Source organism: Coptis chinensis, chromosome 1, assembly GCF_015680905.1.
Source record: "Coptis chinensis isolate HL-2020 chromosome 1, ASM1568090v1, whole genome shotgun sequence".
Lineage (NCBI taxonomy): Eukaryota > Viridiplantae > Streptophyta > Magnoliopsida > Ranunculales > Ranunculaceae > Coptis > Coptis chinensis.
This window is the reverse complement of record NC_141456.1, coordinates 243,074-261,219: the sequence shown is the minus strand read 5'-3', so window position 1 is coordinate 261,219 and position 18,146 is coordinate 243,074. Positions and strand designations below refer to the sequence as shown.

The following is an 18,146-nucleotide window of genomic DNA, read 5'->3' as shown; positions in this document are numbered from 1 at the left end:
TGACATTCCCACTATTTAGTACTCATGTTTCTAGGTAGCAGTCAAGGAGAATATGGACTCTTCAGTATTCAGCTGGTAGCAGTCAAGCCTAAACTGCAGTTTTACTATTCAGTATTCAGGAGTACCCAGAACAGTATTTTACAAGACTTTAGCAATGATATTGATAGTAACAGCAAAAAAACTCACATCAAATCAGTGTTATTGTTTGCAATTTATGTTGTGCAAGACTTCAACAGTGAGTACCCAGAACAGTATTTTACAAGACTTTAGCAATGATATTGATAGTAACAGCCAAAAAACTTACATCAAATCAGTGTTATTGTTTGCAATTTATGTTGTGCAAGACTTCAACAGTGATATTGGTAGTAGCAGCCAAGAAGCTCACATCAAACCACTGTTATTGTTTGTCACTGCCTAAACCGACAGTTTCACTTCCAGAACGTCTCAACAGTTGTTCGAGTTTTTCAACTAAAGACAGTTCTATGCGAAAGGGGGAGCTGTATTCTTATCTTTTCTTTCTACCATTCAAGCTGCAATTTGCAAGTTTGCGGCATTACAGCTTGAGGGGGAGCGTTATAATATGTCAGTATTAGAATATGTCAAATATGGAAAGTCCCACGTTTCTATAAGTGAGGACATCCATATCTAGTAGTTTCTATTATCAGGTTTTAGTTTAGTATAAGTATGTAACTCTAGGTAAAGAACACTCAGAATACAAGAACTCTAACCTTATTATTCTAGCCTACTCTCTTCTAAATTCTTCTTCTTTTTGGGTTTCTCTCATTAGAACAATGTTACAACTCTCCTAGCATCACCACTAACATGGAATTCTATAAAATACAAAATGACATATTTGCACAATTGAATATCTATTTAAGTTGTCGATTCCTACCAGGTTTTTTTATGAATATAAATTAGCAAATTTCACATATAGACATAGGAAAGACATGAAGTAGGATTTATGATTATAGCAATTCTTTTTGAATGTTGCTTTAATGATGGTAACCCTTTCTCTGTTCAAACTTTCTAGCACAAGCATATTGAGCATTATTGTCAGTTATCAAAGCCACCACCTATGTGAGCGTCATCGATCTATTTGAGCACTTACTATTTTGAGCACGTACTTACCCAGCAATTCAATTGAATAATGCGGCAAAGCATGTTTAAAAAAATAATAAAAAATTAAAAAATTAAATATTGATAAAGAATGGGACAATAAGAACATGCATAGATGGTGTCCTAACTCCTAACATAAAAACTATATAGCTGATTGAATTTTGAATATCTCGAAAGGGCAATCATCAGTTTGAACCCGAAAAAGCATGGTCAGAGATCTAGATGGTCGAAGAAATAGAATAAACTAAAAATCATATAGAAGTAGATTGAAATATGTAATTAAGCACATTAATTAGAATTAACTGTGTTGTTCATATTTAAACCGCCTATCATTTTATCAAAATTAAGCATGTTTATTTGGATGGAGTGTTAGTTTCAAATTTTCTTTAAGAATTTGGCATTAGTGAGTAAGTGATGTTTTTGTGTCGAGGTCTATTGAGAGAATCTCACACGTACTCATGGATGAACATTTTGTTAGTAATTCGGGATACGAGAATATTCTGTTCGGAAATAATTCGAGTTTCATTCATTTACATATCATGTTAGAAAATTTTGGTCAACAATTCGGTCAAAAAATTCATAATATGTTAATAATACGAAGCATGTTTATACGAGTATTAAATGTTTTGAAATAAAAATTATGATTTCAAAAATTCGGTACACTTAAAGAGGAATTGTAATATATATTTAGCAATATAATTAAAATATATTCCACCACTTTTACTGTACATAAACTCCAATAATCTAGATATATAACAACCAATTATATAACTGTCACTCACAATTCACAAACATTTGTCTTAGCTGCTTTGGAAAATTTTGACCATGTTGTACAACGAGTTCATTAGAAATTGAACGTTTGAATTAGGTGAGTTAGGCTAGAGTCTAGTCTTTGACTCGCCCAAACATTAATCATTTTCTTCTCCAACACTTTTCTATCTCTTTTGTACTCATATCTATTTTAGAATGTAGATTTACAAATTGTATGAAAAATAAGAATTAGAAGCAATACATCCATGTCTCTATGTTAGTTTACTCTTTTGAATTGCAAAAAAAAATGTCGTTCACAAATATGCAAAAACTTTTATGCTTTTAAGAATACCCTTCATCGTTTACTATTTTGTTCTTATTTATATATGTATCTTAATGCTATTCATCCTTACAAGAATTTGGGTTTCCATATTTTTTCTATTATATGAAGTATTTTTTAAATGAATTTTTGAATAATTTGAGAATTCATATTTTATACGTTTATAGTAAAAAAAAAATGTGAATTATTCTGAATTATCGAAAAGTGTGAAAGTATTAAACAGTTAGGCCTTCAAAAATTCAATTCGTGTGTTATTCAGAGAATTGCTAACAAGGATGAACATACTTTGAAATTGAGCCGTTGGGTGGATAACTTGAGGCAATATCAATTGTTGCCTTTGTTGGTACGAGTGGGGAGTTTCAAATGTGGTGGGGTTTTGGTACACTGGACTGGGTCCTGGTTCTTGGTATATCTGTATCACTTGCACTGCCACAGTGCCACTTAGTTGTGTCATTGCCTTTTGAGAAACCATTGTTGGGCAAATTTTGGATTAGGGACTTTGTGTCGATAATTGGGGATATATAATATTGACTTTTGGTGTGGTGCGTGTGGTGTTTAGATATGCTAATTAAGTAGATGTTAGAACTAGACATACTATATATGAATTGTACAAATTACATGTAATTTGGTTGTTTATTTCAAATTAATTATGTTAGCTTTATCAAATTGTACTAAGTGGGATAACTAAATTATGTGCATTCGACATGGAATTTGGAGTTCGGTTTTCTGCTTCTCTATTGTACTAATTACATGCATTCACATAAAAACATACTTAATAATAAACCTTATTGATTAACAAAATAAGTTATCATATATATGATGTTAAGGGTGAGCATTACCCGTATGATGACTAAAATATCCTCATTTACCTGTAATAAATTAAGTTTGTTTGACTCCACCCTTGAGCCAAAACTAACATTTGTGTTAAAAAGTTTGCTGATAATTTATGCATCTAGTTGTTTGTTTTCGGGGTTGAACTTGATTGAAAAATCAAAATGATTTACATTTCTTGATTGTTACTAGTTTCTTTTTCCTCCAAAGGATAGGGATGAACATATAAAATACCTTGAGAGATTTCATGACAATTTTAATAAATTATCAAAAAAATAAATAACAACTTTAAAATCAAGAACATTATAAAAGTCTTGCCATACATAACAAACATAGGTCTGTACTTTAATCATAACAACTAACTTTATGATATATAGTATTGCCCATAGAATAGGTTGGTACCAACAAATGACATCTTGTATTTGTCAACAAGGTGGACAAATTGGAAAATAAGGGCCTTCAATTGCTCGGCTCATACTCAACAAAGGAGCTACTTGGATCATGATACATTGGAATGTTAGGAATGCTCCCAGCATCTGAATTCCCCCCAAAGTGCAAAAGATTATTTGCATTGATCGAGTGAAGCTCACGGGGAACACAAGTTACGTTCAGCATGTTCGTTGCGGTGGCACTAACTAGTTGACCACACTGTCAAGTTTTTCAAATAAATATGCAAGAAAATTAATTATTCTCGAAAAAAAAAAAAAAAATAATAAAAAATAAAAAAAAAAAAAAAAAACAAACTTATCACTCTCTAAAGTATTAAGGAAAGATGAAGGACAAACCTGTTTCTTTAGCAAGAGATTCTCTTGTACCAGTTTTTGATGGTTGTAGTTCTTACAAGCCAAAGGGCCACACTTTTCACAGGTGAGGAACCCCAAAGCACGCTGCATTGCCATGTTTTCAGCTCGAAAACTTTCATTTTCTTTGCGAAGAGCCGCGTTTTCATCTCGCCCCTTTGCTGTCTATAACAAATAGATGAATAATTTAAATGCAGCTTACTGTAAAACCACAGTATATCAATACCATCGGGTGTAGGTAAAATCTATCTATTAAGCACGGTTTTAATCAATTTCTAAATTTATAAGTTATATATTTATTGATCAGTTGATTAATATTGATTATTTATCAAAACAATTTATTATTATTATTTTTTTTTTTTTTTTTTTGTTGTTGTATATATAGTACATTAATTAGGGTTTATCTACTTAGTTTAGGGAATCATCCGGATGATGTTCATGATAACAATAATAATTTGGAGCTCCTCTGAGGCTCTAACACACCAAAAATAAAAAAACTAAAATGATAAAAAACAATTAAAAAAACATTATTATTTAAACAATTTCTTGATATTGGCAAGTATGTAAGAACTTCTGTGCACATTACAAGAACTGGAAATGGATCCAACGAGATCTAAAAATTAATCAAACACTGGATTCATATTTTAAAAATGCGACACAGCTGTTATCATAAATACGTTTAGGAAATTATTGATTCGTTTAATGTGTTGGACATAGAGGAACCTACTACGATATTTCTGAAATGTTTATCACAAATTTAGTGAAATTATTGGAGTAGTAAATCGGCCCAAATTGGAACTAACAAAATTTATTATTGAAGCATAATACTAAATATACCACGTATTAACATATTGAGGTTCCATTGTATTTTACGAATAAGAAACTTACCTTGACATTTGTTCTCTTGTTTTGAAACCAGAACGTAACTTGATCTGGCTTCATACCAAGGTCATTAGCAATCTTGTTTCTTTCTTTCTTATTTGGTGACGGATCTTGTAAAAAATACCTACAAAATGCGAAAAATAGGAAGAGAGTCATTTGTTAGAAACCCAGGCTAATGTTTAGAATGAATTTTGTATTGTTCAAACCTCTAAAAAATTAAAAAAAGAAAAAGAAAAAGAAAAGTCTCTATTTTGATGGAGCAAGAAGACCATTATACTGATAATGGCTAAAAAAATATATAAAGTGTTGGGGTTGCCAACTTAACACGCTCCATCATTTCTGCTTACATTTTAATAAAGTTTAATTTTTTTTATAACAAAAACAATTTAAGTAGAAGTAAAGAAATAAAAATAGTAAATCCAAAAAAGTAGAAAAGCAAAAAGAAATGAAAACAAAATAAAATAAAATAAAAAATAAAATCGTGGTTCAACTGATTCAACTTGTTTTGTAAAGGGAAAAGAAGAAACAATTCTACATTGAAGAAATTGGGCTATTAACTGAAGGATTACAGAAATAAATAAACTAGATAAGATTTTTACGCTTCAAGAAATTCAATCTTATCAGTTGTGTGACGCTTTCGGAGCTTATTTTTCCCTTTATTATTATTGGGTGGTTGTCGTTCATCCCCAAAACCATCACCGCCTTGAGCAACATCCATTTTCAATCAATCACAATGCCAAAAGAAATTGATTTAGACCATAAGAAATAGCAAATATTATATAAGAGAAAATTTTGTGGGAATTAATTAAGTGCATTAATTGGAATTCTTCCATAGTACATCAATTTTGGATTGTTTTAAACCAGTTTTAAAATTTTAATCCAAATGATAATTAATCCACCATTAATGATTTATGTACTGAACTGGAAAGGTTTAGAAATGTGCTAATTTGAGAAATTAAATTAAATTTTAGTACACAACCCATAGAGGAAATAAAATTAAAAATTAAAAATAAAATAAAAAATCTTAGTGCTGGATTTCACCAATTAATTAATTACTGTTTTAACACATTCATCCAATTCATATGACACTATTTTATTTAAACTATGTCTATAGTTAATTTTAATGTTGCAATGAAAATTTTATTAGCTACCTAGCAACTTTTATTTGTTTTTGGAGTTTAAGATTGAAACCCATGCTCAAACTAATTGAATAAGGTTCAAATGATTCGAACGTCTGGAAGCACCCATATCACCATATGGCTCGGCTTGGGTCTAAGATTTATGATTCCTAATTAAGCTCGATCAGCTTTTTATGGATGGCTCCAACCCCAAAACTATAATCCCAAATTAAAACATTTAGGATCGTGTAAACACCAAACTGACCACCACGAGGCCCAACTTGACTAGTCGCGCCCAATCTGGCTAGGTAACCATTGCTAAAACGTCTAACTTGTTTTCCTAAATTTTGCTACATAACATCAAATATCAAGAAAATGTAGTTGAATCAAATAGAGGTCAACAAATTTCATACACCTATTAGGAGCAATATACGAAGTCTTTCATAGAATAACAAAATTAAAATAGGCCCCTCCAAGCATAACAATTTAATTCCCACAAACAGGGAGGGGGAAAAAAAATCAAATGTAGCACAAAAACTGCCCAAAGGTAGTACTAAATTATTAGCTCCACTATCAGATCTTGGAGGACCAGAAACATTTCAATTACTCTTGTTGAGAGTCGTCAGAAGGGCTGGTTGGGGGAGGCCCATCAAAGCAGATTGATCGGCTCTCAGGAAAATTTGCTGAATTCGAAACAGAAGGGATTGCGCGTGGCTCATTATTAGCAGCCGGTGGAATTGGAATGAATGGAATTGAATGGCGCTCTAAATTTTCCATTGACACACGACGCCCAGTATTGGCAATGGGAACATTTGGGCGATGCTCAATATTTGCAACACGCATATTTGCACGACGATCCACATTTGTAACATGTGGATATGCTTGATGAACATAATTTGCAGCGGGTGGAAGTACACGACACCCAGAACTTGCAAGAAATGGAATTGCACGCCCCTGAAAGTTGGCAACGAGATGATTTGTATTTTGCTCAAAATTTGCAGCAGATGAAATTATACGACGGTCAAGACTTATGTTCCCCATGTTGGCATTGGTAGGGCCAACCGCAACAGTTAGTCGATCACGCTGCGATATTTGCCAAAATAGATTAGTATAACAAATGAATTAGTATTGCAAACCAACTCTTTGGAAGTTGTGCTTAACATATAATTGCTTGGTTACAAACAATTGGCTAAAGAGGGCACTACTTATAATTTTCCTATTTTCTTACATTTGTATGTGTATGTATGAATTTCTTACCATTAGTATTTGTGAATCTTGGGAACCTTAGTTTTCTAAACAAAAAAAGTGAGACAAATAAAGAAAAGAAAAATAATGAGAACAAAAAAAAACACTAACCACTTGCTTAAATTGTTGATTCGCTTGTATCAAATTGAGATGATTAGGTCCCTTGCAAGCAAAAGGTCCACATGTTGGACAACAGAGGGACTTCAAAGTATTTTGAAGTTTCAAATTCTCATCTCTAATTGATGCATTTTCCATGCGGAGGACTTCATTTTCGTTACGGTCTGCAGCATTCTGAAGTGTGTATATAGGTCATTCAATTAAGTGTCAAATTTGTGAAGATAAAAAAAAACAACTTATATAACCAAAATACCAAAATAATAATAATAATAATAATAATAATAATAATAATGACAAAGATAAAGATAAAGATAAAAATAAAATAAAATAAAAAATAAATAACAACAATTTAAACAAGACAAACCTTATTATTTGATCTCTTGTTCTGGAACCAGAACTTCACTTGTTGAGGTGTCATGCCAAGATTTATACTTATCGCCATTCTTTCACCCTCGTTAGGAAAGGAGATTTTTGAGAAAATCCTACCATGGCAAAATAAACTAAAACATATAAGAACTTTTAGTAGAAAACCCACCCTTTACATTTTTATCCCGATAAGCACTCCTCTAGTATAAACGTAATGAACACTTATGCAAACAACAATTGTTTGTCAATTTTCTATTTTGCTAACACGAATACATGTATAACATCTACTAGCTCAGCAACTACCTAGCTAAGTTTGTCATGAAAAGATCGATTTTCAAAGATCCCTAGTTATTGGTTTGAATTATATGAATAATCCAAGGTTTATGCCACCACGGCGTGGTGCGATCTAGCTAATTAAAAATCACATTGCATGCAGAAATAATAATAATAATAAAACAATCAAACATAATGACAAATTGAATGAAAGAAGGAAATTCATTTAAATAGCAACTACCCCAGTACATACTCCGTACACCACGGGTAGGAAGTTGACGTCAAGTGTGTCTCCAGTGTACGGTGGAAGGTCATATGGATCGAGTATGATTTTTAAATGGCTTATAATATTTTTTTATTATTTTTTTTTTTTGAATTTTTGAAACTGTAATTATTGCAAGTTCCCATTAGATACTTTGTAGCAATTTTTATCAAATCTACTAAGTACATACATGAAGAACATTTATAACAACAATGAATTTTACTTCTGAGAAGCTCACAAATCATGATTACTCACAGCCATAATAAAATATGTGAACACAAAAATAAAATTGTACCAACAGAATAATTTAAACACAAAAATAAAATTGTACCAACAAAATAATTTAAGCACATCAACTTTTGCAAAAATTTATTCAATTAACTTGTATTTACTAGTAAACAATATAATGAGCGACACTATAACGAAATTTAATATTCAATGGACAATATAGGATGTGGGCTCGAAGTTAATTGAAAGAGAAGATAACAAAATTTTGATCCAACTTCACATACGAATTATGATGTCTAGAGATGGAGAGAGATAGGATTTCTCGTTCTAGTTTAGAGTCAAGTCAGTCTGTCAGACCAATTGATTAAGGTGAAAGTGAGTAGAACAGTTAGGTTGAGCAATTAAATAATTATGATAGTAAATCTATTTTGAAACAATGGGTAGGCACAGTTTGAGGAACTTTAGATCGGAAAAAAAAAACAACAAATTATTTAGTTTTAAGGTTTAAGAGATAATGTTCTGAAAAATAAAAAAATGAAGCTCAGGATTTGTATTAGTAAAATCAAATGTGTATACGGAACAAAAATGTGTTAGATTGGATTTCAAAGAGACAAAAATCTGTTAATATGGCAATCCTATTCTAGTAATATCTACACTATATGATAGCAGGATTTTTAGGAGGAAAATTTCTCAACCAAACTGTGTATTTGTAATCTCTCTATTTTATTATTTTAGAACCACCTCCCTTAATTATTCTAATAAGCTCCCTTCTTTTTAAATAGTTTACCAAAAAATTTCTCACTTTATTGAAATTAGAATTAGCTTCATATTATTTAAAATAGTTTAGAAAACCTCATTCACGTCACTCAAATTATATTCAACCCCTCCTAATGTTTTTATATTATTTTTTAGATTATAACTAGAATTCAAAAATCATACTATCAGAGAGATGTTATAGCGATAGGTTTAAAATTTTGAAAAAACACTGATACGTAGCACGGTTCGCATACTCGTATATTTACTAAAATGTAAATTCAAAGCAATTTGGAGCTTTGAAAAACAACATAGGTAAATCAAGATACATATTGAAGATCAACGACACTGTAAAAAAGCTTACAAAACAACCTAATGAACTGATAAAAAAAACATGCATAAGTGAATTATGGATTTTACTCTTCAAGTGTTTTGATTTGATCAGGCGAGTGGCGTTTACTAGCCTTGTTTTTAACTACATCAGGATGCTGGCTTGCATCACCCGAACTTTTACTAACATTAGCTGGATGCATCTTTGAGACGGGGTTTTTTTTTTTTTTTTTTTTTTTGAAATGAACAAAATCGATTGGAATAAGAAAAAATGATCGAGAAAGGAAGACTATATATAGGCAAAAATCGGTTGGTAAAAATATTAAACGCCTTAACAATTTATTTGCAATTTATTAAGGTAAACCTTTTATTTTGTGTAAAACTTATTATCATCTACATTAGGTAGTCATTTTATAATATCTTCTCAACATAACTTAGATCACTCATAATATATAATAACAAGAGGCTGGATCTTCTCCGCCCGGGTGGAAAAGGTTGATTTTTACACCTTACAAAATAATTTGGACATGTGTCCATTTATATAACACCAGAATAAATGAAACTAACAGAGTGAGATGAAACAAAAAAAGAAATCACTACAAATTAGTAAAGATTACGTGCGTGCTTATCTCCACAATCGCACTGCCCAATTGTTAAGTAACTCTAAGTTTTATGAAATTTGCTCAAGTAACCTTTCAATTTCTGATGAGATCATTTCTTTTTCAATATTAATTGATCTAGTTAGCCATTTTTTGTCTTAGATTCATTTTTAAGCATTATAATGTAAGTGGCAAGTCATATTTATCCAAAATACCATCGGAAATTCATGAACATAAGTTACATCAGAACAATATAACTACTTAATAATTCAAGAACACAAGAGTTAGAGTGAAAACACTATATATGTTTACAAGTTCACTAAATTTAAGTAAATATGTGTAGGTTTTCTCATTTAAATGCAAATCAAGTCTTTCTACTTAAATGAAAGATAAAGCAAACACCAAGTTATTTATTTTTTGGAGTAATAATAAAATAGTTTATTTTTGTTGAAATATATGAGAGTATGACTGTAGGAGAAGAAGGCGAGATTGTGGACATTTTGTTTTCTAGATTTCACGCATAGAATATTTCCTATTTTTTGCATTTGTTTTGATTTTTTTTTTGAGCAATAGTTAACACCGTAAGTTGGGTGGTTATATATGTGGACACATGTCTAAATTATTTTGTAAGGTGTAAAAGTCAATCTTTTCCACCCGGGTGGAGAAGATCCGGCCTCTAATAACAATAATATGAGAAAAGAATTTTACCACTTCACGGTAAAAACTTAAAAAGGAAATATATATGTAATCTGATTAGATTTTAGATTATTTAATACCACATTAACTAAAGGTTATGAAAGGAAATCTTTATCAAGATTCAGATATCAGTTTCTCAGGTTTCATTTGACATCAAAATCGTTAATGTAAAGTAAATAATTACATCAACCATTAAGGGAAACAAAATTATTATATATTTTGCTAAGGAAAGTAATTAAGTGTATCAATTACTAAAGGCAAGTAAGAAAAAAAATAGTTAGTTCGATTCAGCCACCAGTTGTCAGATTCACTTTACTTCCTTAATAATTTATATACTTTAAAGAAAAGATTGCATTTTAGAGCCATTAATTACATTTTAAGTTGTTAAAGGAAAGTAATTAATATATTAACTATTAAAGGAAGTATTCTTTTTCTTTTTTTCTTTTTTTTCTTTTTGACAATATTAGCGGAAAGTAAGTAATTGTATACACTGCATGTTAAGTAAACTGTCTGACCTTGCAGAACTTTTAAAGGCAATTAAAAAAATACAAATAGATTTAGCTATCAGTTATTAGATTCATTTATGAGTTGTTAGATTTCTAAATATATACTTAACAATATTGGAAAGTATATATACATAGGCGTTTAGGAATATTGGTATTGGTAGTCTTGTTCTCAGAGAAAAATGATAGCATCACCGTGAAGTACTGTGCCCAAACTCCTATAGATATGGATCATTGATCACTTTTTGTGGACACATCGAGTTTCACATCTTCTCTCACTTGATGACTACCAAAATTTCTAATCAGTTTGACCCGTATGTGTATTGTGTAGCCAATCCAATCACACACGTAATAAGTTATGATCCCATAAGTTATTTGAATATATATATATTTGCACCTGGACCGGCCAGTCCCGAACCCTAGTTGGAAATTCGACAAGGTATTGCCTCGCTAGTGGTCTTGAGAGGAATCGAACAATATATTGTCGATCAAGTTAAAGAAACTATTAGTCCAATTTCATGTGTTTACATTTTCGAGCCACATACATCTATTTTCAATTTTTGTATCCATTAGCATCTTAATTAGGCAATGGAACATTAATAAATAAATAAATAAATAAATTGTCAAAACTATTTTGTAATACACAAATTTAGGCTCAAACACATAAATTGAACAGGAATTTCAGCTAGCTACAGTATTGGGTGAACAAGAATTTTGCACAAAAAAAGGTTGACGTTAGCAGTTATCGATATATATATATATCTCGTTTGTTTGATTTATTTTTCATATCAATAAATATTTATTGCGGCAAAAAAAAAAATACTAATAACTATTTTGTAATACACAAATTTAAGCCCAAACACATAAATTAAATAGGAATTTTGGCTACAGTACTGGGTGAATAGGAATTTTGCACAAAATAAGGTTGAGGTCAGCAGTTATCATAAAAAAAAAATGGTCAAAGCTATTTTATAATACACAAATTTAGGGCGAAACACATAAATTGAATAGGAATTTCGGTTACAGTACTGGGTGAACAAAAATTTTGCACAAAAAAAGGTTCATGTCAGCAGTTTTCATTAATAATTTCGGTTTAAAGACAAATTCAGGCTGACGTACATATGTAATCTAAAACAACTATGTAAATATAATTTTACATATGGCTACAGGCATGTTACAAACTTCTTCAATTGCATATTTTTATATACAATACCAATTTGCATATCTTTTACTAATTTAAAAATCTTGACTGTGATCTACAGTGCTGCAATAATGATTTATATTAAAAAAAAGTGTGACTCTTGGTCACTTTTTTCATGACTGTTTTGCCCCTATAATTTTGTTATAACTACAAATTTATTTTTACACCCAAACCAAAATCAAATAAGTAAAGAGGGTATCTAGAGTGCATCACGATGTATGTGTGCGCAGGAATGAAAGCCGTTGACAGTACTTTTTGTTGTAATACACATGAATCTCCTGCTTATATGAGTGGCCCAGATGCCTGCGCATGGTACACTCTGCACACACTAGTTTTTCAAATAAATAAATACTAAATACAAAAAAGTTAAATGAGTAATTCAATTTTTATTGATTATTTTATAGATAGAATGGGCCCTAGATTCGTAGGGTGCGCTGCATCAGACTAGGGTAAATATTAAATTTGATGATGTCTGCCCGGATTTGTCCTAAAAGCCAAATTCCCAGCATACCTACCCTAGACCTAGATCCGTAATTCCCAATTCCCAGCGAATTCTGTCTTATGGGCCCGATCACTGTTTATAACACTAGACTGCAGATGTAAGCCCAACCCAACCTCCGCTTTTTTTTAGCTCTCTCATCGGTCATGACAGTTAATAAAACAAATCAAATTTTATATTTGACTCTCAAAATTGAGTGTGGTGAGTTTTGATATAGAGCATGGGATATGGGATGGTGTTGAAAATTTGAGCTGTCCACTCGACATGCAGGAGTGCAGGACTATAGAGTAGCAATAAAGATGCTCTTAGTATCGAAGTACCAATATTCATACTTTATTTTAATGGTACAAGTTGCAGTTTGCATGAACTTCATAACTTGTTCAGAAAAAAGTAGCAGAGTTGTGCAAGTGATGTGTCCCTTTTCGAACCAAGGCCCAAAATATCGATATCGGTTAATATATCGGTGTATTCAAAAATCGAGATATATCAAATATATCGGATATATCAGTTTTTTTGGTGACCAGTCCAAACTATTTAAAATATCAAAAATATCGGATATATTGGACATATAATATCAGAAATATCGAAAATATATTGGAAATATCGGATTTATATTTAAAAATGGTCAAAAAGTCAACCAATATATATCAATTATATCAGAAATATCGATTATATCGGCGATATAAAGTTTCATATCGAAAATTCCGATATATTTAAAAAAAAAGGAGTTCAATATTCGGTGGATATATATATCGAAAATATCAATATCGGTGTACCAATTTACCGAGATATATCGGCAAGATATCGTATATCTCAGCGATATTTTGGGCCATGCCTCGAACAACGTTATCTTTAACCAGTCAAGTAGGCAAACACCCCTAGCTGTAAGGCACTACTGGAGGAACGTAGACGGATATAGAAAATTAGAAAGCTGCTACTTGCTGTCGCATTTGAACTCAGCTTTGATTGTATTCTGCTTGGGAATCAATAAGCTTACTTTCTCCGTGCAATCCTAACTTGTTAAGCATTTGAAAAAGACTAAAACACTCTTTGTTCGTAATAAGTTTCAATGTAACAGGAGACTCGAGCAAGTACAAGCCCTATAGAAAGTGCAGTGAAATGAGACACTCCAGCCTGCCTATGAAGCAATCAGATAAAAAGTACATCAGAAAAGGGTGGAAAGGTGATCGGAAGTAATGACCACCGATCAAAAGCTGGCGATGAATTGCAAAGCTATCAGGGTATTTCAACTATGCTGTATAGGTGACGACGAAAACTTGAAAGAGACTAAGACAAGATCAGTGCAACTCTATTTGTCAGGCACTTTGAAGAAGGTGTAGGATAAGATCAAGTTGTTGACACCATCCATATTAGGATCAGTCTCAATCTCAGGATCAATGTAGAAGAATACCTGCAAATTGCGTGACTCTGTGAGACAAACCAGTAACAATTTTAAAAATTTAGGACGCAGCAAAAGCTAAAAGAAAGGGGTCAGTATAGTTTACAGGCATGTCAATTTGTTCCCCTGGAAGAAGGCATTGCTCCTCAAAGCAGAAGCATTGTATCTTATTGAAGTACTTTCCAGCCTGGAGAAAAGACAAAATGAATGATTAGAACTGATAGGTGATAGCATCTTCCACATTGTATAAACACTGAGAATCAATAGGAAAATAGAAAAAAAAAATACTTAAAATTCCGTAATAACTGTTGAAACAAACAGTTATAAAGTGCTATACGTGATTGATAAGGACAGAGAACCCAGCATGTGTTACCATCAGTTAGACATACATTCGTTTGACAGGCACTGCATCTCATATCACACTTATATTAGTTATATACATTCCAGAAGATGGTCAAAATGGCATGTGAAACTTGATTATCAGCTATTTCTCACCGTGAAAATCATCCTAACAAACCAACTCTCTTTCACACATTTCAACCTTCATCTAAGATTAAACACTGAGTTGAAATTTAAATGAAATGGCCAAATAGAAGGTTTCAACCAAAAATCAATCTCGACTGTGATCCAAATATATGACGGAGATAGAGGGATAGTTCTGAAAACTCCCATAACCATGTTGCAATTGTCAAAATCTTGAACCTAGGGAATACTGATTAACCAAGACTATACTTTAACTATGATAAAGGGATATATCACAAATGACTAATTAATTTTTGAATAGTACACGTGATCGCACGATGTGCACATGTACAATAATATGACAATCTGCAATCCCCAAGGTTAATCTTTGACTTCATAAATCTCTGCAGGTTAACTCCCACACAGATTTACAAAATCGTGTAATCCCTCAGATAACATTCTGCCCAAAAGGCTAAAACTTACATTTCATACAAACAACAATGAGGAAATCAGTTAAACTCAATGGAAGAACCAAATTAACAAAAGAGATTATTGAAGATGGGCATCTAACTCAACACCGATTGGTGATAAGTGGAGTGGCCCCAGGATTTATATATTGATTGGCTAGGCTTTAGATACCCAATGTAGGGTTATAATCTCAACACGCCCCCTCACGTGTGGCGTAATCTTAAGCCTCACACGTGGACAATTTTTTAAGCGGGTGATGTGGAGTAACATGGGCCCTTTGGGCCAGAGAAATAGCCGCTTTGATATATAATCTCAACAGAGATATTTAGCAGAGTTGGAAAAATTAGCACCTTCATGGGTGTAACATTGTAGGTGGAAACACCAGTTATTGGAGTTGAACTACGATTTTCGGCAGTGTAAAATGCAAGGGCACTTTCTCCAGGCTTAACCTTCACCTGAAATCATATCTCAAGAAGATTAGCGCAGGACAATAGAAAAGGCATGTGATCCTTTCAAATTGTATTACTAAAATAAAGTACCTCTCTCTGTGTTGGAATAAACTTCCATTGCATACCATCGGCTACATCAGCATTGAACTGCACTACAATCTCCCTAATGAAAAATACACAACAAGAACCTAATCAAGATAATGGACCCAGATGCACGATATGTTAGCTATCTCTGAAAAAAGAGACATCTACATGGTCTAATTTTTTTGAACAATAAAGCAATGCAGTAAAAACACACAATGAGTTTAAATTCTAAGAGGTAACATATATGGTATAGTCAGATCCAACTCATATACTAGAATTGTCTGATCAGGGTCATGGTACTCTGACGATTGCTTTGCTACCAAAATCAGCTCTAAAATCTAAAACTAAGTAGAAAAAAATGATATGAAGTTGAAGGAGCTAGAGCTAGCTAAGTGCTGCTGTGGTGGTGGTGGTGGTGGTGGTGGTGTATGTGTGTGTGTGGGTGGGTGGGTGGGTGCGGTGACACAAACCTAGGAGTGAGACTAGGTTCCTCTAGGTGTGAGCCAGTGAGGAGGGGAGGCCTAGAGCATATGCAATGGGCCTAGGCAAGCTTCTGAGTTTTGACTGCGTAGTGTATGAATACAGCTACCAACCCACAATAATCCAATACATTTTAACCTTTCTTTTAGGATCTTCCATATATATTCAAAAAGTTAAGAGAACATATCTGCTTCAGTACTTTATAGGTATGATAACATTCTCATACACACATCCACAAAAGATCCTACAAATTTGAAATTCTGTTCTGCTTCAAGAGGATTTTCCCAGTCTCCTCAATTGGTAAGGTTACTTGTAAAGTTGTAATGAAAGTACGGATTTCATATTGTGCTGTTTAAGACACTAATTAGTGGGTGATCTATTTTAATCAATTACAAAAAGGCAATACTGTATCAGGCATCAGGTAATGTGAAATCAAGGCAGTCACAAACAAGCACATTCACGTTGTTAACATCTCAAGAAAAAATTGCGCAAGCAAGTGCCCACGCATTGCATATTGTGTGACCAGCCAAGATCAATGACAGTGCATACCATACTACGTGAGCCCTAAGGCAAATGCCCATTTATCACATAATGGTAATTGCCACTGAACTAATTCCAAGCATCTGTTACCATTGTCTACACATTGTAACCGGCCTTCACTACTTAAACTAAATGTCGACATATACAAACCAAAAAGAATTTACGCCATCATCCGCCAAAAGGTTTCACACTCTAACACTAGCTCCACATACCTTGTCGGCTTTGTTCCACCTTGAGCATGGCGAGCAATCTTTTCCTCAACAGTCTACAAATACCAAGAGCTTTGTCGTCAAAACTCATTAATAAAAAATGCTTAAATTATGCAATCCAAAAGCTTACCTCACGTCTTTGAACAGTGCCACCATAACCAGTAACTTGACAGAAAGTTCTATAAAGAGGAACAGACGCATAAGTAAGACCCACCATTCCACAACCCAAACCAACCAACCACCAAAGCATTTTTCTTGACTTCCTCTCTTGAGTACTACTACTTGAAACATAGCTATAATTTCGCCGAAAGTCGAAAAATGGACATGTATCGAGTTTTTTATGAGAAATTAAGGATTTTGAACGAAACCCATTGTTGCGGGATGTGAAATATCGGTATTGAGATATTGAAATGGGAATTTTATTCGTTGGTGAGAATGGTTCAATATTTCGAACTGGGTTTAGAAGGAAATATGAGACCTTGGGATTAGATAAAAAAGGGGATTTGTTAGAAAGCTTTGAAAAGAACATTGTGATGTTGTGGAGATTGAAGTTTTAAGATGTGTCAGAATGTATTGTTCATTGTTGGCATTCTTTTATTTTCTTTTAAATTTTAATGGAAACTTGAAAGAGGGAAGAAGAGAAAGAAGAGTGATCGAAGAAATGATATTGGGCTTAATCGTTGTCGGGCTGGCCCGTAGACTGATCCGGTCCACAAAGTGTGAGTCCAAGCCCAACGTATGATGGGAATGCCGGGCCCTACTTTAAAGGCCCAATCCTCACTGAGCCGACAAGTGATAATCACTTGAGCAGTTGGCCAACAAACTGGTAACAAGTTTGACTTAGTTAACACGTAAAGACAAAAAAAATTGCTGAAAACAAAATCAGCAGTTCGGCACTTGTTTTTTCGACAGGACCAGCAGTTCTGCCAGTTCAACAAAACATGGAACTGAATAGACTAATACCCATTCCCGAAATTTTTTGAGTCATATTACTGATGGACTCCATATTCTATTGGGCAGAACCAAAAAAAAAAAACAATTATTACAAATGTGTTATTGGTTTTAAAAAATTGAATTCAAAAATCTCAAACTTAAACGATCCGACTAGATCGTTCATTGTGCAAACCCAACGATATGACTATACCG

At 32.8% G+C, this 18,146-nt stretch overlaps 1 protein-coding gene across 1 annotated transcript; it reads right to left on the bottom strand.

The window, feature by feature from the left end:
• Positions 1-13,943: 13,943 nt before the first annotated feature.
• LOC147521020 (cytochrome c oxidase assembly protein CtaG / Cox11 family) lies at positions 13,944-17,647 on the bottom strand. Its single transcript, XM_086560809.1, has 6 exons — positions 17,131-17,647; positions 17,004-17,056; positions 15,778-15,850; positions 15,589-15,693; positions 14,415-14,495; positions 13,944-14,320 (listed from the first exon to the last, which is right to left on the bottom strand). The coding sequence occupies exons 1-6, from the start codon at positions 17,527-17,529 to the stop codon at positions 14,219-14,221; spliced, it is 813 nt and encodes a 270-aa protein (XP_086416935.1). The 5' UTR covers positions 17,530-17,647; the 3' UTR covers positions 13,944-14,218.
• Positions 17,648-18,146: the final 499 nt, after the last annotated feature.